The 26,053-nt window shown below is 35.4% G+C and overlaps 3 protein-coding genes across 3 annotated transcripts in view; 1 reads left to right on the top strand and 2 right to left on the bottom strand.

Moving 5' to 3' along the window:
• The window catches only part of LOC123540413 (uncharacterized), an 84,433-nt gene extending 81,595 nt beyond the window's left edge, over nt 1–2,838 (top strand). Inside the window, exon 8 of the mRNA XM_053527274.1 lies at nt 2,578–2,838. Within this exon, the coding sequence (XP_053383249.1) occupies nt 2,578–2,781 (204 nt within the window). The 3' untranslated portion in view covers nt 2,782–2,838. The remainder of the gene's footprint in view (nt 1–2,577) is intronic.
• A 2,595-nt stretch (nt 2,839–5,433) lies between these two features.
• LOC128549367 (uncharacterized) lies at nt 5,434–6,558 on the bottom strand. The gene has a single exon (XM_053525993.1). It carries the CDS (start codon nt 6,556–6,558, stop codon nt 5,434–5,436), a length of 1,125 nt encoding a protein of 374 aa, XP_053381968.1.
• Nucleotides 6,559–7,981: 1,423 nt separating this feature from the next.
• LOC128549366 (uncharacterized) lies at nt 7,982–8,839 on the bottom strand. The gene has a single exon (XM_053525992.1). The coding sequence runs from the start codon at nt 8,837–8,839 to the stop codon at nt 7,982–7,984; it is 858 nt and encodes a 285-aa protein (XP_053381967.1).
• Between the last annotated feature and the right edge of the window lie 17,214 nt (nt 8,840–26,053).

Raw genomic sequence — 26,053 nt, 5'->3', positions numbered from 1 at the left:
TTTAGATAGGTAACGCATAATTTATAAGTATATTGTTTTTACACTATTTTTGAAATTTACACGATGGTAAGATTTGGTAGTTAAGGTTCATGCGAGTAACAGGCATTCTACTACAGAAAATAATAAAAAGGCATCACTATGGGGACATGTTTATTGAAGAATAATTATCAGATAAGAAAGTTTTTAAAGTTCGCCGAAAAATTCTGGTAAATTGCCCTCTTATTCATATGAAAAAAACAAAAAAAGGTTAGGTTAGGTTAGGTTTAACGTCGCACCGACACAATTTTAGGTCATATGGCGACTTTCCAGCTTTGATGGTGGAGGAAGACCCCAGGTGCCCCTCCGTGCATTATTTCATCACGAGCGGGCACCCGGGTAAACAAAAAAAAAGTACCAGAATGTTTTCTTCAGCAATTAAATATTTGTTCTTGGATAGTTATTTTTACCAATGAAAAGCAATTTTGAGGTTACAATGGGGGCGGGGGCAATTTTGAGACTTCAAAGAGATTAGTCTTAATCCGGAACTGGGTTTCCACAATTCAGTGTAGGTACATATATCTCCGATTTGTTATATAAACTATTAAAGTTTAACCTTTAATACATCAAATATTTTTTTGAACTGACAAGCCAAACTGACACTATTTACTAAAGACAGATATGTTAACATCATTATATATAGAATTTACAAAATAAGGTTGAATTTGTGTTCGTGTATGAGTTTAATATTTTGACATATTTCAAAGCTACGTAGTACAATCTATTTATAGAATGGTTTGTTTGTACCGACAACACGTGCATGAATCTTGGAAATACCAGACGTTAACCGATTTCCGGAGTAAATCTATACATGATTATTTAGATTAACAAGTAGTTATTAGTAACTGTTACATAATCATTGCCGCAATATGTTTATTATATAACGATTTATGATTCAACGTTTTATACGTATTATTGGGATATTCATATCCCTTTAATAGGATGTAAGAGTGGAACTAATATGCCATATTATGAGTATTGTTCCAAGCCAGATTAATCTTAAATGTGTGCTCTCTTGATATAGCAAATCTATATTCATAAGCAATGCTACCTATACCCGTTTCTTAATTCATCTGATTTTTTAGTGAAACTCTTGCAGCATTTCATTGGAATATACTCCAGACGGCAATCAGATCACTTTATTCAGCTAGTCAGAGATATAAGTCAACGTCATTTTTAACCATTTTGGTATCAGGGGAGAGATTGTCAAGTATTAAAGTTTCCACTGCTGAACCTTGAGGTCAGCGTTTCATGCACCACTGATTTTAAAACCACATCTTACATAACACCAGTACCTGGGTGTGTCCACTTCAGTAAATGTCACAATGACACTGCACAGCTGATAATCACATTTTAGTGTAAGTATTTCATTACCTGAAAAGGATCGTTCATGTAAACGATATAGCGCCTATTTTCCCAAGCAGCTATAATTTTGGCAAGAGGAGTTTACAAAATAGTCACAAGGAAGGCTAGACAATTCTAATACTTCATTCTGTGTCTTGCAGCAAGAGATTGCATATATCTGCTCATCTTTGTCCCCATGTGCTGACTTCTATTCCTGCTATAGATACAAGAATATCCTGGAACTGTGAAATCTGTTTGACAGATTGTTATTAACGATGGTTATACTTGTAAGAACTCCTGAGAATAATCATTTTTATGGAAAAAGAACTGCATGAAACGTTTTTTCCTGGCTCTTAGTGATGGTCAGGGCAAATTTTAACCTGAGGACCCTCCTTTGGTTTCAGCTCAACATTAAAAAAGAACGTTAATGATCACTTTTCACTTCTGGGCTTATTATGCTCTAGAAACTTATTCTGCTCTAGTTAAAAGAACTGAATACATGTCCTTATAGTTGTTAGGGTTACTTTGTATCTAAATTTACAGAAACATTTTGAATTGTACATACTTTGCCATCACGTCTTTTATTCGCACTGTTATGCAACTCTGATAAAAGGAAGGTTTTACTACACTTTTTACTGGTTTAATTCCCAAGTGGTGCTTTGCAATTAACTATTCAAAATTTGTGCTCCACTTTGTTCCTTTGTGTGTCCGTTTCTTTCTCGTTGTCTAAATAATTTACTTTGTTCATGTTTGTTAAGAGTAATGTTAATCATGTACACATCACTGATATGGGAATTTTGTTTGAGGAGGAGGTTCTTTCCTCGAACGTTGCTTTTCTTAATAAATACTCGTCTTTGAGATTTTATGTTTAACCTCATGCTCTGAAAATACTCTCAAAAAGTAAAATGCAACATCCATCTATTTTTAAGGACAGTCTATTTTTTGTAACATGAGTTATGGTGCCTGTATTGCTTTAGAAATTCATATTAATTACATTTCCAAATACAGAAATTCGATCATCAGTAAGGAATACCAAATATCCGTAAAAGTCTTAATACTGTTAAATGATTAATGAATTGACCAAGATCTTAAGTTTGATAAGCTCGAAGTTTTTTACGTTGCAAAACACTTTTCTATGTGATTTTGGCGAGATACAACATTTACGTGTAATGACATATGAGGTTATCTATATTACAGAATACATCTGGTGACTCCGCCATTTCAAAACAACTGAATGTCAAATGGTCTTGTGGCGTACCACTGCTTCAGCAAAATATTTTTGAAAAACGCCTGTTCCGGCCACGGGTAAAAGCCGATAACAATTTTGATAACAAAAGCTGTTCAAAAGACGGTGTGCTCAACTATTCAACAACTTCTAAGTTTAAAAAGGACCTTGATTGAGCAAGATTTGCAAAACCGTTCAGACTATTACAATTAATACAAATTGATTTTTTCTGGTAATGACATAAACTTGCGTTCAAAGCAAATTTTCTCAGTCAAATAAAGGCATTTTTTTAAAATAAATTTAACTATTAGTTACAATTGGTTAAATAATAGGACATATTGTGTAATTTCAGTCGTTACTGAGACATAGCTAGACTGATATCAGTCGTCAGTGTCTTTTAACAGTAAATCCCTTGCTGTAAAATCCTTTTTAATGCATAACATAAACATCATTATTTATCTTGGACATTTCCTGTGGTTTGATGACTGGGTTGCAATGTGAAGTTTTAATCAAATACCTGTAGTTACTGAAATACAGCTTGTTTGTTAGGTACACGCTTAAGTTTTACCAAATTTTCTACGTTGAAAAAGGACCATAATCTGTGTTTAATTCAGCCACGATTTATCGAACTTTTTTATACCAGTAGGTTAGATGACACAAAAGCCTAATTCATAGTTTTAATCCAACACATATATTGAGTGCTAAGAAATAAACTTACATGCAAAAATTATACAAAGGTGAGGATGTCAACATAGGCGAAACCAACACCAGAGTGACAGAATAGCTCTCATTATTCTTCGAATGCACTGGAATTTTGAAAAGTAGGGCAATTTGATATGCGTATCAATTTACATCATATAACTATTTACTCACCAATATTTCGAAAAATGAAATATTTGCCAAAAAGTGATATTGCGTTTTTACTCTTGTGAGTGTATATATCGGATCAGTGGACAAACTGACTACATTTGTCTCAAAGGTCAGTATCATTAAACCGATATTTTACGCACTCTTAATTTAGCTTAATTTAGTAATAATTTAATGAAAATTAGAAAACTGAAATGCAGTGACGTGACATGTATGTGTAATAAATTGGCTCTACATGTGCACTTCCTTGAAATTCTCACAGTTACTTAATCTATTATATTGTAACTTATTTTTTACACTGCTAATGACTATTTGACTTACAAATTGAAATATTCTTGATCCCGCTGCGTTATGACAGCAAAAACTAATGGCCAGTTTTTCAACTATTAAGTAAAGACTTAAGCTCCGACTTAAGCCGTGTCGGCTATATTGGTTTAAGAAAAGATGAAGGCGGAATATTTAGACATGGATTTAAATTTCCAGCATGAAGTTAAAGCAGAAATGTTGAGGAGGGAGGGAATGATACGGGACTGAGCAAACCCTTTCGTTATGTACGACGATTTGGACTTTTGGATAGATTTCGTTTCAGTAAAGCTAGTATTAGAGATGTTTTACTTTATAAAAAAACTTAAACCAACGGCGACGCCGACGCCGACGCCGGGGCGAGTGCAAAAGCTCTATTTTTATTCGAAAACTCGAGCTAAAATGTAACAGATTCAACTCTTCAATTTTAACTTTACTTAATTCGCTACGTTTATACACGTTTCAAAATATACGTGCAGGCATAAATATATAAGTGCATGTAATTAATTATACTTACATGTAACGCAAAAATATGTAGTTGAACATATATATATATATATATATATGGATACGCACGTCTACATATATACGTCTCCTTTTAATGGCATGTGGACTTTGAAATTCAGTGCAGTTTGAGTACCTATACTGTTCTGGGACTTGGATCAACTCAGTGACTAAACGAGAGATGCGCCTTTACTCTTTTATTTCTCTAGTTATAGCGATTCTATGCAAATACAAACATACAAACAACATTCATTCAACGCTCACCAATTATACATATACTCATATAAACAACTGATGTACTTTTGAACATACTTCACATCAACAAAGCTTGCACTATCCAATCATTCAGATAATTAAATTTAAAGTCTATATATTCATTTTATGTTATTTAACAAATTCAATATCATAACTTCGAGTTCAATAATTACGCTTTGAATAAATTAACAGTATTTAGTTACCGAATTTGGTCTCTTACTCATCAAGTCTCATCAGAATAATTAATGTCCACAGTTAACGTTCAGTTCAGTTAACGTTTCAAAGTCTGGGCGGAAGTATAAACAAGTATGACGTTGACGTCAACGAACGCCGCAAATTATCACGTGGCTGAAGACGCCAAACAGACGTCAAATAAATAGCGTCAGATACAACAAATATTAGAAACTACATTTATGTTTCTAACAGTCCCCAATATGAAATTACATACATTTCATAACAAATAAACTTTTCAAAAAATTACACTTCCATGCTTTATCAATAATCAATAATTCTTAAGTTGATGACATATTTCACGTAATTAGTTAATCTATGCAAGGTGCACGAAATCTAACCAAAAAACAATTATCTACGCTTCATAAAGACAATTCCTTAGTAGCGCATTTATAACAATTTGTACAACAAAACTTGGCTCTTACTTGTTTGTTATAATTATTATTTAGCTTCGAAAAAAGTTAGGATCAAATTTACATTGAAGCCTCAAGAAGACACAGTTTAGTAACTGGCCTAATTAATTGACCTGATTTAGTTCTGATCACACAGCTTCTAACTAGGCCATCTCTACCAAGATTCACGTCAACCACTCGGGCTAGTGGCCACTGTCCTCTGGAACGTTGTCAACGGCAACAAGAACTACATCATCTTTCTTCAGGTTTACAGTTTTACGTTGCATTTCTGACGTTTTGAAGTAGTGGTAAGTATTCTCTCAACCATCGTTTCCAAAATACATCTGCGAGATACTGCACTTGTCTCCACCACCGTTTTGCGTATATATCTTGCTTCTTAAATATACCAACAGGTAAGCACTGGTTTGATTTCATTAGCAGCAGCATACTCGGCGTTAATGCTGGTGGGTCTCTGGGATCACTGCTAACGGGTGTCAAAGGTCTGTCATTTAGTATTTTCTCTGTTTCAGCCATTAATGTAAGCAGCTGCTCGTCGTTAAGTAGTTGTTCTCGGACGAGAGATTTCAATATAACTCTAGCAGAACGAATTAAACGTTCCCATGCTCCTCCCATATGGCTTGCGTTCGGAGGGTTGAAATGCCATTCAATGTCGTTCTGAGCAAAAAATCCACTGAGTTTGGACTGGTTCCATAGCTGCAATGATTTACGTAGTTCAGTTTCACCTCCAACAAGATTGGTTCCACTATCACTGAAGACTTTCCGTGGGCATCGACGTCGACTTTGAAAGCGTTGAAAGGCAGATATGAAGGAATCAGTAGATAGACTGTGAGCAATTTCAAAATGTACCGCACGCGACGTTAGGCACGTGAAAATACAACCATAACGCTTTTCTCGTGCACGAGCTGTCTTCACAATAATTGGTCCGAAATAATCGATTCCAATATGGGAAAATGGTGGCATATCCGGTGTCGTCTGCTCGTCAAGCAAGGGCGCCATCTGTTGGGTCATTAATGGTGTATGTTGTCGTCTGCATGCGATGCAATCTCTCAAAATACTCTTCACTGCGCTAGGTCCGTGTAGAATCCAATATTTCTCACGTGACATAGAAAGTACGTACTCTTTTCCAACGTGACCATAATGTTCGTGGATATGTTTTATTATTAGTTTTGTTACATGGTGTTTGCTAGGTAGTACGACTGGATATTTGCTTGGATATTCGCATTGTAAGCGTCCTTGTACTCTGATCAGGTCATTGTGTATAATCGGGTTCAAAGATGCTAAACAACTATCTTTTCTTACAGAATTCCCATTTTGTAGACATATTCTCTCATCGGTAAACGACGTACGTTGAACCAACGCTAATATGGTATGTTCCGCCATGTTGAGTTCATTGGTGCTCAAGTCACCTTCACTCAGTCCCAAGGTCTGGTTTAAGTGTTTACGTCTGCAGTATGCCTTATATCTTAGTAACCAAGCAAAACCCTTCTCAGCTTCGTCCAACTGGAGTATCTATCTATTATACTTTGAATGGATTCAACTGCACTAGTTGTGTTGACGACAACCTCTTTTTTCAGCTCAGTGTCGTCGTCGTCTAATTCAAGTTTAGTTAGGTTGCTTGGCCAATGGTTTTCATCTTTTTGAAGGAATTCAGGTCCATGCATCCAAAATTTCATTGTCTTAAAATCACTGGCATGCATTCCTCTAGAAGCGACGTCTGCTGGATTGGAAGCCGTATCTACGTGTCTCCATTGATCTCGTGCTAACTTCCTCTTCAAATTTTCGAGTCGCGCATGCGCAAGAGTCAAGTTGTTAGGCATTACTGCTTTCTCGTCACGCCATGGTAATTTCAGTTTGTAATGTCCATTTTCATATCGCAACGAAGAGTTCATAGTGTTTAAAGCTTTCTTGTCTTCTAGTGACATTGAATTTCTTTCTACTTTCACTTTGTCATCAAAGTCCGTAGTCCACATTTTCTCAAGTTGTTGTTGTAACAATACATCAGCTGACTGCTGAAAATTTACATTAGCTGTTTTCTGTGTTGTAGTGTCTGTTACAGGTCCACGCACTGCCAAGCCTAGTTGAGTTTTAATGGCGTAGGGTTGATCATGGCGGCCTGAACGCACTTCTAAGGGTATATGTGCCTGTGGTGCATCTGTTCCAATAAGAAGCATCACAGAGCTAGAGTCGATTTCAGGGGTTTCTATCTTAGATAAATATGGTAGATCTCGGATGTCAGCGTTTTTCGCAGCAGATCTTGTTGATTACTGGAAGAGATTTCACTGACCAAACTTTTCTCAACGTAACGTAGTTACCACCTGACGCCGGTTGCACGTGCAGCTCAACTTCCTGTCCTTCGACGATAATACCGGAAGAGCTTGCTGTAGACATCTTGAACGTCACAGGTTTGGATGGGTAGGTTCAGCGTTTTCAACAAGCGTTCATCACATAATGTTTGGTCAGCTCCCTCGTCAAGCAGAGCATAAGTCTTGCAGTACGTCCCACTTTTACCTCTAACAAGTCAGGTTTATACCTAAACAGTTCTTCACATAAGATCCGCTTTGAGTTGCGCAATTTACGACAAATTGTTGATCTGTGTGATCAGATTTACTATCTACCCAACTATGTAAAGAAAGTGGTGTCTAGTTTTACATTCTGATACATTGCACCCAGTAGGTTTTCTACAAACGTTAGAAAATGTTTGCCCTTTAAACAATTGAAAGAAAGTCTGTTCTTTTTTACAAACTGTTCCCTGTCATTTAAATTCATGGCTGTAAATTTCGTACATGAAGCTAAATCTTTACAACTACCTGAACAACAATAGCATACGTGACGGCTTATACATAGGATTGTTTACTGCACTATTCGTAGCAAAACTGACAGCATTACTTCTACGAGGTGCAGGACTTGGCTTTGACTTAAAGGTTCGATCTTCAACAATGTTACCATGACTCTTCTCATTTGCAAGGTCAAGGCCATATAGGGAAGTGGCGATTCGAGCCTTTTCTTCTACAAATTCCACTAGATCTAAAAAGCCCGGTTCCCTACCAGACTCAGTAATTGAGTGTGCAATATCTACCCATTTACCGCGGACGTGCATAGGCAAACGTCTAACAATGCGACGTAAGTTGTCTGTGTTATCTACGTCTGACTTAAATCCTAACTGAGACAAAGTAATTTCACATTTTCTCATCTCAAGTGCTAAATCTGAAAGACCATTAGTGTCAGGCGCCTTTAAGGAATGACCATTAACAATTTTATCTACATAAGTTCTAGCAATGTTATGTGGCCTACCGTACCGTGAGTACAAAATGTCTCTTGCTCGTTTATAACCTTCACTTGGACTCAGTAATACACAGTCTTCTATTGCACTCTTTGCCTCTCCGTCGCAGTATTGTATCAAGTAACTAAGTCGTAACCTGTCGTCACGAACTTTACAGTCAATGTTTGTTTCAAAGTTATTCACAAATTTGCAGTATTCCAATGTTGAACCGCTGAATCTCAGGAGCTCCGGCTTTGGTAAGTTGAATCCTTCTTGTAACGTATTTGCCAGCAACTGAAAAGCTGATTCTATGCTAGTGTCTGTATTTCTCAAAACGTTAGTGTCTGTATTTCTCAAAACGCTCGTGACTACATTCTCAGATGGATGCGCGTTCTGATTCATTGATCCATTCTTACGTTGCTCCGTTACCAAATGAGTGTTGTTAGGTGTATTTATAATTACACAGTCGTCGTGTGCACTTCTTGTGTTCTTATCAGACTGTTCATGACCGGAAGTGAAATCATTTACTGTCGTCTGCTTCACATATGACGAATCTTGCACGTGCTCACCAATTTCTTCCTCCAATTCCTCGTGCCAGACCGATTCTTCAATACGCGCTTGCTCTAATTCACACTGATATTCAAGTTCTTGTTGTTTAATTTCTATTTCTCTGCGCGCCAGTTCAGCTCGTGTTTTTTCTAAGAGAATTTAACTTTTGCTCAGCAATCAAACGTTTTAGCTTTGGAACTCGCAAGTTTCGTTTTACACGTTGATGACGCATTGCTACAAATTTCGTCATTTTCATTATACTGGTTCGATGACTTCCATTGTTCATATCTTTCCTGAAACTCTGTGAAATTATTATGATAACACTCATAGGATTGTTCTAGATTTTCACAATCGGCGGGTTCGTCACATAAGTCTAGGCACTCTAAATGTATGTTCTTGAAAGCGTTGAATTTGTCGCACAGTTTCACATACAAGTTTTCAACAAGATCATCATTATCATGAGAAATCATGTATTGCTCCAACTCCTTATACAGTTTCGTCAGATGCGCACATTGTGCTGACCTTGACCGCTTAAGTCCTTAAAAAGGTTTTATTTTCAGAGTCTGTCATCTTGTATCCAATGGTATCGTCACTGTTTCTTCAGTGGATCTACATCAACCGCTGGATTCGAGCATTCGATTATTCGACGATTCGAGAATTGTTCTGGGACTTGGATCAACTCAGTGACTAAACGAGAGATGCGCCTTTACTCTTTTATTTCTCTAGTTATAGCGATTCTCTGCAAGTACAAACATACAAACAACATTCATTCAACGCTCACCAATTATACATATACTCATATAAACAACTGATGTACTTTTGAACATACTTCACATCAACAAAGCTTGCACTATCCAATCATTCAGATAATTAAATTTAAAGTCTATATATTCATTTTATGTTATTTAACAAATTCAATATCATAACTTCGAGTTCAATAATTACGCTTTGAATAAATTAACAGTATTTAGTTACCGAATTTGGTCTCTTACTCATCAAGTCTCATCAGAATAATTAATGTCCACAGTTAACGTTCAGTTCAGTTAACGTTTCAAAGTCTGGGCGGAAGTATAAACAAGTATGACGTTGACGTCAACGAACGCCGCAAATTATCACGTGGCTGAAGACGCCAAACAGACGTCAAATAAATAGCGTCAGATACAACAAATATTAGAAACTACATTTATGTTTCTAACATATACTATCAATTTAAATAACAAATGCATATCTAATTACAAGTGCATATTGCACGTGTTTTGTACATGGAAGGTGGAACATTTAGGAATAATGAAAACAATAAGACAGTGAGCAAACATAGGAATGCTTGTAGTCTTACCTTGAATTAAATTCACCTTTTCCTAGCATTTCTTTTTTCATTCATTAGACGGGCGCTAGTGTTTTTATGTGTTAATGTGTCTTTGTATTTTTCTATGATTTCTATGAGAATTTCTTTTTCGAAAGTAGTAAATCACCAAAGTAACACGTTTTATATATGTAAAAATACAGCGAAACGGCCCGATGACTGTATCTACATGTTCATAGTGTGTGACCAAGGCTTACCTAATACATCGCATATATACCCGCCGAGTATTAGTAAAAATCCGTTAGAAAACAAGGTTGAGCGATGGTTTAACTAATACTAGTTTAAGCCTTTCTTAGTGCTAGAGTTGAAAAACTGGCCATAAGACAATTAAAGCCCTGCTCCCTGGCTATTCAAATTCTTTTGTGTGTATGCAACCCATGATTACAACTGGGAACAGTAAACGACCACGTGCCTCACTTAAGCACGCAAAACCACAGGTATTTCTTATAGAATTTTGTATAAGACAGACTCTAATTTGACAGGGTTTTTATGCTTTTTCAGTGACAATTTAAGGTTAAAATGTAGAACGGGAGCAGGGCTTTGTGTGTGTGCGCGTGTATGTGTATGTGTGTGTGTGGTGTGCGCGTCTGCGTACTGTAGGTTTCGTTTTGGGGAGGCTGGGATTTTGGTACGTGGCATTCCCTGTTTGATATTTGTCTTTGTTGTTTTTAAAGATAGGCCTCTTTTTCGGGAGCACAGAATCGCATGACCGATTAAAACACCACCTCTCATGGTTTTCTGTATTTTATAACTTAAATTTCCATGTAAATTCCATTTAATTCGGTTCAGTAATAAAGAAATTGATATTTTCTAAACTTCGGCAATTTATGTTTTTATCCTAAGAACCACAATAACGGGCCTTAAATTGTCTACTTATACATACGCGCCATAAAAGCATGAGCTCACGGTTATGTCGTTATTCCCGTGAAGATCCTATATTTGGCGTGACATAAGCATACAAATTGACTGGACTAGATATGCCTTGTGCACAACGTTTTTACAGTCTGACGAAATTGTGTCACTCTTATATTCTTGGTAGGAATAAAATTTCGTTCGATCGAGGTAAAAAAAATTATTATATACATATATCAATTCTGTAAAAAATCGGCTTGTATTTCACAATCAAATATGAACAGACAGACAAAACTTTACCTTTTAAATTCCGTATTGTACCTTCCGTATTGTATGCTGCCGGGCTATTTTCATTTAAATGCATGATCCGACACATTTCTATAAATAGCGCACATAAAAACTTCACTAAGTTTCATTTAGTATCGGTAAACATTGAAGATTTCGTTCAAGAACAAAACAAGAATCAAAATGGTAAAAGTATATAATAAAAGGGTCATTATAACAGTAGCTAGATCTTGGACTTTGTATTCGGCTCGAGTGGATTTTGCAAGGTCGGATCACACTCGGCGCTTGCACGCCTCGTGAGATCCGATCTAGCAAAATCCACTCGAGCCGAATACTGCGTTATAATAACCCTATTTTATTTGTTAAAGTTTTGTCCTTTTGTTTTGAATTACGATTTTATTTAGTAAATTTTTGTTCATTCTACAGAATTGTGTAAAACGTTTACTTTTCGGCAAGAGATTAGCTAGTTTCAATAGGTCAGGCTTATTTATCATTTTTCTGACTTCTTTCAATTATTTATTTCGAAAGAGGAATCTAAAATCATTAATTTGTATCAGTTGTATTTTTTTTTAAATTGTGTAACTTGATAATTAGCTAGTACTTTCGGCCCTGAGGCTAGTCAAAATGTGTTTTTGTTTTGTTTATCTTATATTACAAGAATATTAAAATAGAAAAAGTGAAAACTTCAACACGACAAATACGAAAATGTTGCAGGCTCGGTTTGATTGAGCCTGTTCATGAGCGGTAGTGGAAATGCATGCCACCATATGCCCTGTAGCCCCGGATTGAGCAGAACGCAACATTTACACATGCTAAAAGTACAAACAGCAATTCAGAGACATCTGCAGATGTATTCATGGAACCTTCAATGATACACGGGTTGTGGCGTGTTACTCCATGAAAGCGGCGTTTGGTCCCCAGATGAAGTAATAGGTTTGCCCCAAACGAGAAAACAATGGGCAGAACTAAACAAACTGGAATTTAGAAAGGGGATCTGAGGTTATGGAGCCTGCATATCACAGGAACTGTCAAAAGACAAAATTAAAAAGCAGGCACCATATCCATGGGGTCATTATACGATACCCAAGGCTATGAAAGCGGGAGTATTGGAACCACCCAGACCGAATACATATATTTTTATCAAAATGTTTAACATTTAAACATTTAAGTATGCACCCGTGCGATGGCCTCATGCTACGCACCTGAGAATGAAGTTTTGAGAATTGATGCAAAAGTCATTCAGAAATATTTTATGCATTACTAGTATATAGGTAAATCATATATACCTACAATTAAGTTCGTAATATTAGGTTTAAAAATGAATATACGGAAATGTATTAAAAATTATTCTGAGAAGAAGTTCTGAATATTTTGTTTTTATGAAAAACATCTTTTATTCCCTTTAAACTGCGTGGCTTTGATGCACACACCGAGTTGTTACGCACCTGAATATTTGAATATTTTAAGTAAATTAAGACACGTATCATTCCTGATAATCTTATATGTGATTTCGGTAAATATATCTAAAACTAACAACACCCGTATGATTATAACATAGTTACGCTAAACTGCATATCTCTCAATCAATAATGCTTCAATTATAAGTTGCCCCTGGTGTCTGTAAAGACGTATCAGCTCATCATAAAACATTTTGTTTTAATGCAGTCACTAGCATATTTATGTTTGATTTTCGAAGATAGATAGATTTCTTTATTTCCTCCAAAAATGGAGAGCATAAATTCTATGTTTCCACTTATACAGAATATTTTTTCCCTAGAATAGAAATTAAATCAAAATATTATCATATTTTAGTTTGCACGCACGTGTTTTCCCCATCACAGGCCGCTCCAGGATTCTTAATATTCATATCAGTCCAATTTAAATAAGATATGCAGAAAAAATTAAACTATTTTGAAAAGAAAGACAGAATTATATATATGAAAAAGAAATCCCATTGATGTTATACCAGTTGATGCAGAAATCATTTCTGAATAATTACATATATACAGATTTCCTAAAATGCATTTTAGTTTAGCCATTGTTATCTCAAACGTCAGTTTTCATACAGACGTGTTAAAAATGTCGAAAAAGCACTGATTTTTAGATAAAAAATGATTTCTCTAATAACCTTAGGACGGCCAGCACATATTTATGCAATCTCGCCAGGCATATGTATGTTTTTGACAAAACAGAAAATGACGTCACTCGACCTTCAGCTATTTCCGGAAGTAAATAAAATGAAAGTAGAAATGCTAAACTTGAAAACGAAAGCCGCATTTTGATTCGTAGATAGTCAGGGGTCACGCGCAGGGGTCACCCCGTCTAAATGTATGCGCGTGGAGATCTTTTTTTTTTTTTTTTTTTTTGCTATTGGGGAGCCAATTTTCAGCATTTTATTACGAATTGAAATTACCTGGGCTTTAGTACAGCATGTCAGCTTTTAATCTATGAAAAAATATTTGAGCTCTGGATAAACAGAAATCCCACAGGGGTCCGTAACAGACCAAGTGTACATTGATAATTTTGGAACTTCATCAAATCGCTCAAAATGTCATTTTTGATGTTGTCTGAGAGTGTCAGTATATGCCTCAGATGTAAGATATAACCGTATTTTTGAGCTGCAGACCTAGACATTTCAGAAATATTTTCAAAATAAGTTTCGTATAAAAAATGTTGTTTCTACGGAAGCGTGAAAGGGCCATCAGACGCTTATACGTTTTAGTACGTTAAGGCTGCGGAAAGGATATCATATTGGTATGTATGTCTAAAACTAAGCCCGCCCGTGTGATTCTCACGCCGCCGCGTAATTATCACACGCGTGGTTATATTACAACGCGTGTGATATTCACGCGACACGGTCATGCTGAGAAACTAAACAGTACCAGTAACACAACATAAAAGTCGTGCTGAACGATCTGAAAAGATCGAAATATAACAGCCCTGATTGAATGTACGGGGAAACTTTTAACGGCCGCCACACGGCACAAACAACGCTCAGCTGTGATAATAAAATAGAAAAAGTGGAAACTTCACAGGTCGCTCAACACAACAAAACCATATTCCTGGCTGGTACTTGGGTAGAACCAACGAACTTCTGTTAACCGGCTGGCTGTTGTGATAATTAGTAAAATCTTATAGGTCACAATTAGCTAAATAGTTTTCCCTATATATTCTATATAAAACTGACCTTTTATAAAGAACTACCAAACATAGCAGAGAACAATTTCAGAGAACAAATTATAGAAAATGAATATAATAATGCGTCTGCTAAAATATATTAGACAAATTTAATCGAGTTCCGTGCTAGTTATAAATCTTCAGACATAGTTTTAACCTCTTCTGTGAAGAGAACCCATTTCAGAGAACAAATCCTTACCTCATTTTAAAGAGTTATGATAAAACTGATATAAAATGAAGAGATAAGTAGGGGTCATATATCTTCTAAGAGAGATTTCTCTGGTCACATTTGCTTACTGTAAACTGACATCAAAATCACACTGCTGTGACCTGGAAGTACTACTCATACTAAAATTGAGCTTTATTTCACCAAATACAACCTGCTCTTCCATTTGTCCTACCAAAATGTCAAAAAATACATCCACAATGAAATTTAAACAGAAACTAGCTTCAATTTAGACCTCTGTTGCCATGCCAAGTGATAAATTAGTGTTCAAATACCTGGCAGCTATTACGCGACTAGACCAGATGGCTCCCACGCTGGTTCCTTTAGTTTAGTCAGGCATTTATGAAGGCCGTCTCGTTCCATGAACTTGGCACTAACAACTAACTAATAAGTTGCGGTAGACTAAAAAACTTTAGACGATATCGAACTTGAACACCAGCCGGGAACAATGTTCTTGATTCACTCATGTTAAGATGAATCAATGTTTTACATAAATTAGAGAACATAAGTTTTACTTGCCGTTATAAAGTTAAATTTTATAACATGAATAATCAAATGCGAGTATCTTTAACGACTTAGCGAGATAAAATATCATCTAGATTTGTTGATGCAAACTTAAATGTCTTCTTAAGCTAAACAAAATTAATGAAAAGTTACTGACAGGCATGTTGAGACATTGTTAACCTCGATAAAAGTTCTTTATCCGTCATGCTGTTATCGTTGAATACCCGTTGCAGAGAGGTTACGATTTCATATCTGTAACATTTTTTTTCAATAAACGCCTACGGTATTAAATTCAGAATAAACACGAAGAGGTTCAAACTATGTCTGAAGATTTATAACTAGCGCGGAACTCGATTAAATCTGTCTAATATATTTTATTATATTCATTTTTATAATTTTTATTATAATTATTATGATTGAGATAATCATTATTATCATTATTATTATTATTATTATTATTGTTATTATTATCATCAGTGTTACAAATACAGCTTTTCTACAGGTACAGGTAAAAGTATGCATCACGATCACCCTATAGAAACATGTTTTCTTCGCTGTATTTAGTAATAGAAGGGGCAAGAGTGAGGTTGGGTGCGCTTCATAAACCGGGTTAAGCTCCCCAGTGGTGTTTTTGCCACTGGTCGTTCCAAGGCGGTGCTTCACAGTGTTCCTTTGTTTGTTCGTTTTGTCCTCATGTGCGTGCGCGCGCGTGTGTGTGTGTTATACTTGAACATTTGAGAGTTAAATGAAAGTCAAGGAAGCACTGAATTTATAGAGACAATTTGCCTTAAGGGATAAAATCAAATTTAGAACAGTTGATTTTCCCATACATGGGATCCGCGAGGATACAAGGCATTATAAATTACTTTATAGTTAGAGAGAATTTATTCGAAATAATCTCCACCGCAATATAACAGACAAATTACGGGAAACCGCCTATCATATAAAGAGGAAGGACAATATCATAATAATGTTTACTTTTTGTGTAAAGAGCTATTACAGTAAACTTCACCAGAGCGGCCCTTCTATAACAACATTATCGAATTTCCCTAAGCTGAAACATAATTTAAAATTTACATCTCCAGAACAACAACCTCTATATAACAGTCAATATTTGTATCTCCCATAGGGTGTTGAAGATTAAATACTGTTAAAGCCGGTGCTAGGGGGGCGTGGGTAGTGTTGCATTTTTCATTACTGCTCATGAACAGACTCAATCAAACCGAGTCTGCAATTTTCACTGTTTGCATTGTTCTCGGTGCTTCCGAAGGATCTACTTTCCAGTTTATATCTACAGCGGTTGCACAGTACAATTATCAAATGATAAAAATTTTAATCTAAATAATTAACCACTTAATGACCATAAAAAGCTATAACTGTATTATACCTGTGCTATAAAAATAGATTTTGGATGATCATGATGTAACATACGTAAAAGAGAGGTGTTTAAATTAACCGGAAGAGTTCTAATATCCTTTTATTCTGGTCCTATCTTGGTGAGATTCGAAAATATTACGTACTGGTAAAGGTAAATTACGGATTTAAGAAGAATATGAATTATGTTTCTAAGGCAACTTTACTACAACTAACGCGGTCCAAAATCAATATAACGCTTTCAAACGGAATTGATCAATCAAGATTACCTTCGTTTTAGTTCCCTTTGAACGAAGAAAAAACAGCAAAAAACTCCTATGGTATCGTTGAATTTGAACATAAAAAATGTGATGCGGCGATCCATAACAAGGAGCTCTGTAATTATTGAAACCTGACTAAACTTTATTCTTTACTGGCATCTGAAATACGAGGTGTCAACGAAGCCATCCTGGCAACCTTTCAACCTTCCGCCCCCCACCCCCAGGATATTGTTCCTTTTAAACCTTTCCAGCAAAGCAGTTGTCTCTTTCCAAGATTGTGTTCCAAAACACAAATGCAAAATGGTATTGCTTGTCTCCGTTCAAAGCTGGTTTTCAGGCGACTAACAACACACTATGCCAGCTTAACTTTTAATGGTGTCATAATTATTAAATTAGTGTTATACTAGAGTTCAACTTACATTTTCGACAATATTAACCCGATTTGGTAAACGTAGCTCGAAAAGAAAGTTAGTGGCAAGTAATATTTAAGCGAATGCAAAACTTAAAAAATAGACAAAAATTGGCCGGATAGAGGGACATGAATTTACTTATCATTTGTCCAAAGAAAAAATAATTTCAAACAGCAACTTAAGTTTTCTTTATCTACATCAAATAAAAGTTGGTGATATGTGATGAACTGAGAATACTTTCCCGGTTTTTTATTGAACATTCCTCGTAAAATGTCTTCTACATTAATTCAGACTGAAAGAATAGTTATCAAAACAACTGACCTGTGGCTTGTTCTTTCGGAACAGCAACAAAGATAATCAAGGCAATGACGATCATGTATAACACAATAAACAACGCCAAAGCGATATAGATGAAATATTTTATCCTTGTTGGTATTACTTCACATCTAAAGGACTTCCTGTCGTTTACTTTTTTTCCTAGTCTAATTGGCTCATACAGTCCTTCTTCTTTCTCCGTTTGTTGAGGTGTTGAACTTTCAGCACTTTCCAAAGAGGCACTGGTTATTTTTGTATTTTCATAGATGTGCGTATCACGATCACCACCAGTTTTCTTATTAATATCACTGAACTCCATCTTTAAGATATTAACAGCTATGAAAATACACAAATATTCTTTACATTTAAAGATGTTACTTCCTATTTTAGTGCCCAATTGTGCGTATGAAAATTTATATTCTATTGAGAAAAAAATTTCTTTTAAACTTTACTTTAAGATTAATTCACTTCCTAGTAGACATTTGCGAATTAGACAATTGCAAACGAAGACGAAATGGTATGTGAACACCTAGGACGATCGATTATTCAAGGGGGCATCTCAACATAATTTATTTTTTATGTGCTGTAGCAAAAATGTGTCGGTGATACGGCCTTCTTTATTGTGCCACCACTTTACGGTCGGTGATTTATATTTTTTTGTTCGCCCGTCCGTCCGCAAAAGAAAAGTAATGTCACATACATCTCCAATAGTAATAAACGACTGTCATGAAAATAGAAAAGTCATTCTATATTAGGAGTTGTAGCACATTTGAGCACAAAGTGCTCAAAGTGAGCATTTGTGGTAGCACTGTATCCGTCCCCCGTCTTCGTCCGTCATTCAGAATTTCGCTGTTAACACTCTAGAGGTTACAACTTTATAATGAAACTTAGTCAGATTTCTGTGTTTAGAAAAACTAAGCAGATTTTGAATCTGTCTCATCTTGGCTTACTAGGTCAAATCCTAGAAAGAAATTTGAAAACACTCTAGATTCCATTTGCTTCTACCGGATCTACAATGTATATAAGACCGGGCCAAAAAAAATGTCTTTTTGAAATGTAAGTTTACTTTAAAACTGGGTCAAAAACTAGGTCTGCAGGGCAAATCATAGAAAAACTTTATTCAATAAAGACTAAAAGTTTACCTGATCTATATGAAACATAATCATTATATTTGCCTTAATCGTGTCTAGGTTAAGCTTAAAATTTTGTTATCTGACGTTAGAATGCAGGTCAGTAAGTTAAATCACAGAAACTTAACATTCGAGAAGCCATATTTTCTTCGTGAAACTTTCTCTTTACAAAGAGTAGAAAATGTCAAAAGATGACCTAAAATAGGGTTATCTAGAAAAATAAAACTCGGTCCCTAGCTCATATCATAGGAAAACATTCTGAACACAAAAGAAAATAGGTAAAGGTAGATTTCTCGGAAGCACAGAACACCACAAACACATTCACAAAGCCATGCATTTAAAAGTAGGCCCACAATAATAAGAAGCTGTAACGGAAAATAATATAAACATTATAGACTGGTTGCTTTACAAGATACAAGTACGTTTTAAATTTTTGCAAAATATAAAAAAGGGAAAGGATGGGGGAAATCGGTAGAAGGTGGTGATGGTAGTGGTGGTGGTGGTGTGTGTGTGTGTTCAAAAGGGAATGCTGTATTTTTTAATCACAATTACCCTATTTTTTGCTAAATGATTCGAAGAAATCTGTAAATCTATAACAAATTTGAGACATAGCACGGGGCAACCTTTCACAGCTACCACAGGCCACTAAATATCCGCGCTGTTGTGACTATAAAAGATAATATGAAAGGGTAGATTTCTAGGAGGTACAGATCACCATATACACAGCCACACTTGTTTTCTACTTGATCTCCATAAACATTGGTCAGAAACGTTATCCTTTTATAAACTCTAGGCCGAGATTAACTCTCAGTTATCTTTGGTCAATAACTAGATCACTAGGTTAAATCATATCACTAGATTAAAACAAAAGAATTACCTCTAAGCACTAGGAAGACAATATTTTCTGTTTGATCTATAAGAAATTTGGTCAGAATATTTGTGTTGATGAAGTCTTGATTAATCTAATCTAAATATTGCAGTATCTGAGTTTAGAAACTAGGAGACTTAGTGGCATGTTTTGACCAAGTTTCAAACTCGTCCGACAATTTGTTAAGACAAACATTCTGATCAAGGCGCAGAACGATCATGCCAGAATTGTGTTATCTTGAGTATTCAAAGCAAAACCGTTTACGCCGGACTATGACAACGATCACAATGATCACAATGAAATCACGTATGCTCATATTGACCACTTTGTCTCCGATGCATAACTTCTACTGTTGATTTCAATTAAGTGTAATGACGGTATGTCAAATTCTTTTGGCGAACAGACAAAGCCAAATATATATAAAAACGCAAAGTGGTTGCATAATAAACCAGACGTTAAATTCATCATTATGGGGCATGTTTTACCTAATTCAATTATGTCAACTTGAAATATCGATCGTCATAGGTGTCCACTTTCTTCTTCGTATTAATTCCCAATGTCTATTAGACATTTGCGAATTAGACATTTGTGAACTAAGACGAAGTGGAAAAAGAGCATCTAGAAAAATGGATTTCTCATGGGGGCTATCTCAACATAATTTGATTATTTATGTTCGGTTTGTGTGCGCGCGTGTGTGTATGCTTATTGTTCGTCTTGTCCTTATGTGTTGGTTTTGAGTGTGTGTGTGTGTGTTGTTCGTTTTGTCCTGATGTGTAAGCTTTGAGTGTGTGTGTGGTGCACGCGTTTGCGTGCTGGGGGGTTCGTTTTGAGGAGGCTGCGCTTTTGGTGCGTGGCACTCCCTGTTTGATATTTTTCTTTGTTTTTTTTGAATAAATACAAAAAGCGGTGATAAGGTCTGGCTTATTATGCCACCATTATGCGGTGGTGATAAAGAGTTGGCTTTGCCTGTTCGTCGTCCGTCTGTCCGTCAGATAAAATTTGTGTTTCACATATCGTCAAAAGTATTGAATGACCTGTGTTCGTCATGAAATTGCATAGGACCTGTTTTGAATAGAAGGAGTTGCACACCCGAGGTTTTTAGTACATCTTAGCACAAAGTATTCTATTGTGGAAGTACTATGTACAATTCCATTGTTGTTACTCAAGAGATTACTTTTTACCCCAGTCGTAATGAAACTTGAGTCGAAATATTTTTTGTTAAGAAAATTTCTGCCAATTTTGGAACTGAGTCATCTTGGCTCAAACACTAGGTAACTGAGTCAAACCATAGAAAAAAAATCTTTGTTAACTCTCTAGATTATTTTTTTTCTACTGGATTTCGATCATTACTGGTCAAAATGTTTGTCTTTATAAAATCTAAGGTCAAAATATTTTACGCAATTCATCTATATTAACTGAAATAATCTATTTTATGGCTTCATTATTTTTTATTTTCGTAGTATTGTATATGATTTCATTTTTTTCGTCTACTGACACCAGATGCTTGAATTATCCGTCGAATGAACGAACACCTGTCCAGTCCAGAATTTTCCTATACATATTTAGAAACGCAGATAATGTATAACTTCTCCAAGAACTAAGATCTTTCCAAGAGTTTAGACACATTTTACCAACGATCTATTGACATGCAAATAGACACATGTTCAAAAATAATGCATAAATGAACCATAAACATCATGATAAGTGTTTGAATTTTTTCGTCTAGTAAGTTTGCAATAAAGAAAAACAATACATGGTCAGACACAGGACTCAAACCCCCCTTGAGACTGCCAGATAAATGTTTCCGCACATCTGCATATGCAACATTACTTGAACTAGGAAATGTATATCCTTTAATTTATTCGTGATATTTTTTTCACTAGATATATCACTATCTTATTAAGGAGGTAGGTTACCTTGTTACCAGGGTAAATTCAAATTAGTTGAACCGCAGTGATTTTTTGTATTTCGTGTAATTTAATGTTTTAACTGCTACAATCTCAGTTCCGTTTATCTCTGTCCCTTCAAGTACAATTTTTATCCAGGTTTGAAGTACATGACCCTCTTAAGGTATTTTATATAGAAAGAAGAAGGAAAATACGGATATTTAACACTTTTCAGTGTATTTTGGTTTTATTGTTATCCGTAGAAGTCTGCATAATTAATAGTTTTACTAGTATGCGCATTAGCTTTCTAATAAAAGCTTAAAATGTATATGTCGCGGGGCTCGTGTTTCCATGGTAACGCATTTTCCCTCATTTTTCAACAATTATGTATGAAAACGGGTTTTTCGACGGCTTCAGTGCCATTCTGTTATTGACCATCATGGAATATTTGGGTAATATGATTAGCAAAATACCAAGAACTTTACATGGTACTATGTTTTTCTTAAAGTTAAGAGTAACCATGGCAACAGAGATGTTTAAAATAGCTTATATGTTGCTTTTTATCGTAATTTCTTATAAAAAAAATATTATATAAAATTATCTTGCTTGTTAGTAGCTTTAAAACATTTTATTTCTAACGTTAGTAATATTTTCGTATGAATTGCAGTTAATTTAACAAATTTCACTGCTTAAAATACTTACAGCAGTGCCCGTCGTCTGACATTTTTCATGGAAAAATCGTTCTGCATGCTGCTATTATTCTCATGGATATTGTTGAAATGAAAATAAAAAGCCGAAGCTGTGTTCCTTAAATAGACCAGTGTCAACGCTTTTGAATTTTACAATTAGACATATAGGTCACGGGCTTCGTTTCCATGGTAACATCAATTTAATTCAAGACACCACAATTTTATACTGAAATTTGAACAATTTTAGAGCTTAGTTTAAGTATTTAAGTAACAAATTATCAACGGAAACTGGGAAATACGTATAACAAATCAAACTGCCCAATTTTTATTTGTAAATGACCGTAATAAGTTACCTTTCAGCCAACTATATTCCCAATCACATCAGTTACCATCATCCATTTTCTTACATTCCGCATAACATTTCAATATAATTACATAAAAGAAGCAAATTATTGATCATTTTTCAGAGCAAAAGACTAATAAAAAGTATTTCAGCAAATAATGGCTGTTTAAAAATAGTTCAAATAAAGAAAAAGCACAGAATAACGTTCTTTCAAAATAAAAGCTATTAATTTTGCGCGGTAACTGACAAGTAACGTCATGACGTCAATGACGTCATTTTAAGGCAATAATGTTTTGAAGCGTTTCTGCGGCAATTCATTCATTATTTCTGCATAATTAAACCATTAAACATAAGATCGGAGGCAGGTTCAAGATTTATTTCCAGAAGAATGGATATACAAACACATTTAGTTTGTCGTAAACGTCGTCGTAAATCGTCACGTTATCTTCCGGTTGGACATGCGCACTTACAAATATCAAGGTAACCTACCTCCTTAAGTTAAGAAGTTTAGAAACTGAACATTTTTCCTGATCGATAATTATAAACATAGTCATATGGTTTGCATTGATCAAGTCTAGGTAAATTTTGATACTTGGTAATATGGTGTTTAAAAGGTTCAGTTATAGAAAAACATTCTTAGCACTCTAGATGCCGTATTTTCTACATGAAACTTAGAAAATTTGCTTTATAAATTGCTGAACAAATTTGAAATAGTGAGTGAGTTGGGTTTTACGGAGAATCGACACAGAATGGTCATTTATCGCCGAAATTTGAAATAGGGTTATTTGAAATAGGGTTATTTTGGGGTACACAACTACTTTATATCATAGAAAAATCTCTAGAGCAACATGTTAACTTTACTACTCATACAGCTGGTCAAAGTCTGGACCTGGTTATTACTGAAGCTGCAAATGGTGTTAACATTTTATCTTGTGAACCTGGTTTATTTGTATCTGACCACTGTGTTGTAAAATGTGTTCTAAATATACAAAAAGAAAGTATAACTAGCAAAACAGTGGAATTTCGAAATTTTAAACAGATCAATCACGAAGAATTTTCAAGAGACCTTGCATATATATCGGTAATTAGTGAAGACGTCGATTCTTTTGTCGATCGGTTTGAAATAGAAATAGAGTCAGTTCTTGATAAACATGCACCACTGACACAGAAAACTAAGATATGTCGGTCACCTAAACCATGGTTTAGCGTCGACTTACTTCAACTTAAAAGGTCATTACGTAAAGCTGAACCGTACCAACTTGACACTGTAAAAAAGCTACGTCTAAAGTATCATTATGAAATTCGAAAAGAAAAAAGATCAGTTCTTAGTGAGAAAGTGGTAAATTCAAAAGGCGATTCAAAAAAATTGTACAAGTTGGTATCGGAACTCACTGGAACAAAGTCTGAAAATCCAATGCCCGCTGAAGAAAGTAACATTACATTGGCAGAGAAGTTTGCAGATTTCTTTTTGAGCAAAATTGAAAAGATCCGTGAATCACTTGGAAATTATGAAAGTTACGTACCAGAAAAAAGGGATGTTCCACGTTTTGAGGTTTTCAGAGATCTAAGTGAAGCAGAAGTGAAAAAATTGATAAATGAACTTCAAACCAAATCCTGTGAGCTTGATAAACTACCCACAAAAATATTAAAGATGCATCTCAATGAATTGGTCCCTTTAATAACTGACTTGGTTAATTTATCATTACGTCAAGGGATTTTTCCATCGAAGTGGAAACATGCGATAGTCAGGCCTTTGTTGAGGAAGGTCGGACTCGAACTTGTGCTATCCAATTATCGCCCTGTGAGCAATTTGCCATTTCTATCGAAACTTATAGAGAAGGCAGCTCTTTTCTTATTAAATAAACATGCTAGTGAATACCATCTTCTTCCCAAGAATCAGTCAGCGTATAGACGCTTTCACTTATGCGAAACGGCTTTACTCCGATTAACCAGTGACTTATTGGAAGGCTTGGAAAATCAGGAGGTCAGTGCACTAATTGCACTGGATCTGAGTGCCGCCTTTGACACTGTTGACCACGATATTTTAGTGCAAGTGTTACACTCTCAGTATGGGCTATGTGGTACAGCTCTCAACTGGATTGACTCTTATCTTAGGCCACGCAGTTGTAGTGTAAGTGTAGAAACTGCTGTTTCAACTCCACGCCAATTACAATGTAGCGTTCCCCAGGGTAGCTGTTTAGGCCCCTGGCTCTATCTCACTTACGCAGGAACTCTATTTAATGTCATTCCCCAGTCAATATCTGTGTATGGGTTTGCAGATGACCATATTGCCAACAAACGCTTTCGACCAACTTCAGTTGAAAATGAGAAACAGGCTATTCAAGAACTTGAAAACTGTGCATTCACCATTGATAACTGGATGAAACAAAACAAACTTAAAATGAAAATACGTCAAAAACCGAATTCATCTTATTCGGTAGTAGACAGCAACTTCACAAATGTTCAATAACAGAAATTGACATTGCTGGTGACAAAATCAAATCAGTACATTGTATAAGGTACCTAGGGGCATTCTTAGATGAAAATCTTAGTTTTAAGGATCATGTCAAGAGAAAATGTCAAACCGCAATGGTTAATTATCTTAGAATCAAAAATATTAGAAAATACCTTACTAAAGAGGCTACTGAAATTCTGGTATTATCACTGGTCATTTCACATATAGATTATTGCAATGCAATATTGTATGGTATTCCTCACTGTGAAATTCAGAAAATGCAAAGGATACAAAACATGTGTGCCAAACTCGTTTTAAGACTCAGCAAGTACGACAGTTCAAAACAAGCTTTGTTCCGACTACATTGGCTTCCTATCAAAGCTAGAATTGAATTTAAGATTTTAACTGTCATGTTTAATTGTTCAATCGGCCAAGCTCCATCTTACTTGACTGAATTATTATCGGAACAAGCACCAAAACGTAGCTTAAGGTCTTCAGAGTCTGTTACAGGTTGTTACGAGGTACAATTTAACAAACGTAAAACATTCGGCGACAGAAGTTTTCAAACTGTAGGGCCGAAACTATGGAACAAACTATCAGTAGAGGTGAGAAATTTTGATTCTGTAGACACTTTTAAGAAAAAGCTCAAAACACTGTTTTTTAAAAGCTTTGAATCATGGTTCTGATTATTTCTCTGTTGGTGGACTGAATATGGTAGAGACGCTGAGTATACTCTACTATGTAGTGTGATCGACGTATGCTTTATACGCAATGTTGTAATCTGCACTGTACAGTAATTTTGTCAAATATGTCGTGTTTCATTGTTTGATACCATTATGTATATGATTTATCATGATTTTTCTTTTTTTTTTAATTTAATGTACAACGCCAGTGAATATACTATGTGTAAAATTAGGCGTTTAATCAAAT

This window comes from Mercenaria mercenaria, chromosome 16 (genome assembly GCF_021730395.1).
Source record: "Mercenaria mercenaria strain notata chromosome 16, MADL_Memer_1, whole genome shotgun sequence".
NCBI lineage: Eukaryota > Metazoa > Mollusca > Bivalvia > Venerida > Veneridae > Mercenaria > Mercenaria mercenaria.
The sequence above is the reverse complement of the archived record's forward strand: the minus strand, read 5'-3'. Positions and strand labels throughout refer to the sequence as shown.

What these genes read in the sequence shown, in the direction of transcription:
- LOC128549367 (XM_053525993.1), bottom strand. Translation starts at nt 6,558, where the DNA reads ATGGCGGAACATACCATATTAGCGTTGGTTCAACGTACGTCGTTTACC.
- LOC128549366 (XM_053525992.1), bottom strand. Translation starts at nt 8,839, where the DNA reads ATGAATCAGAACGCGCATCCATCTGAGAATGTAGTCACGAGCGTTTTG.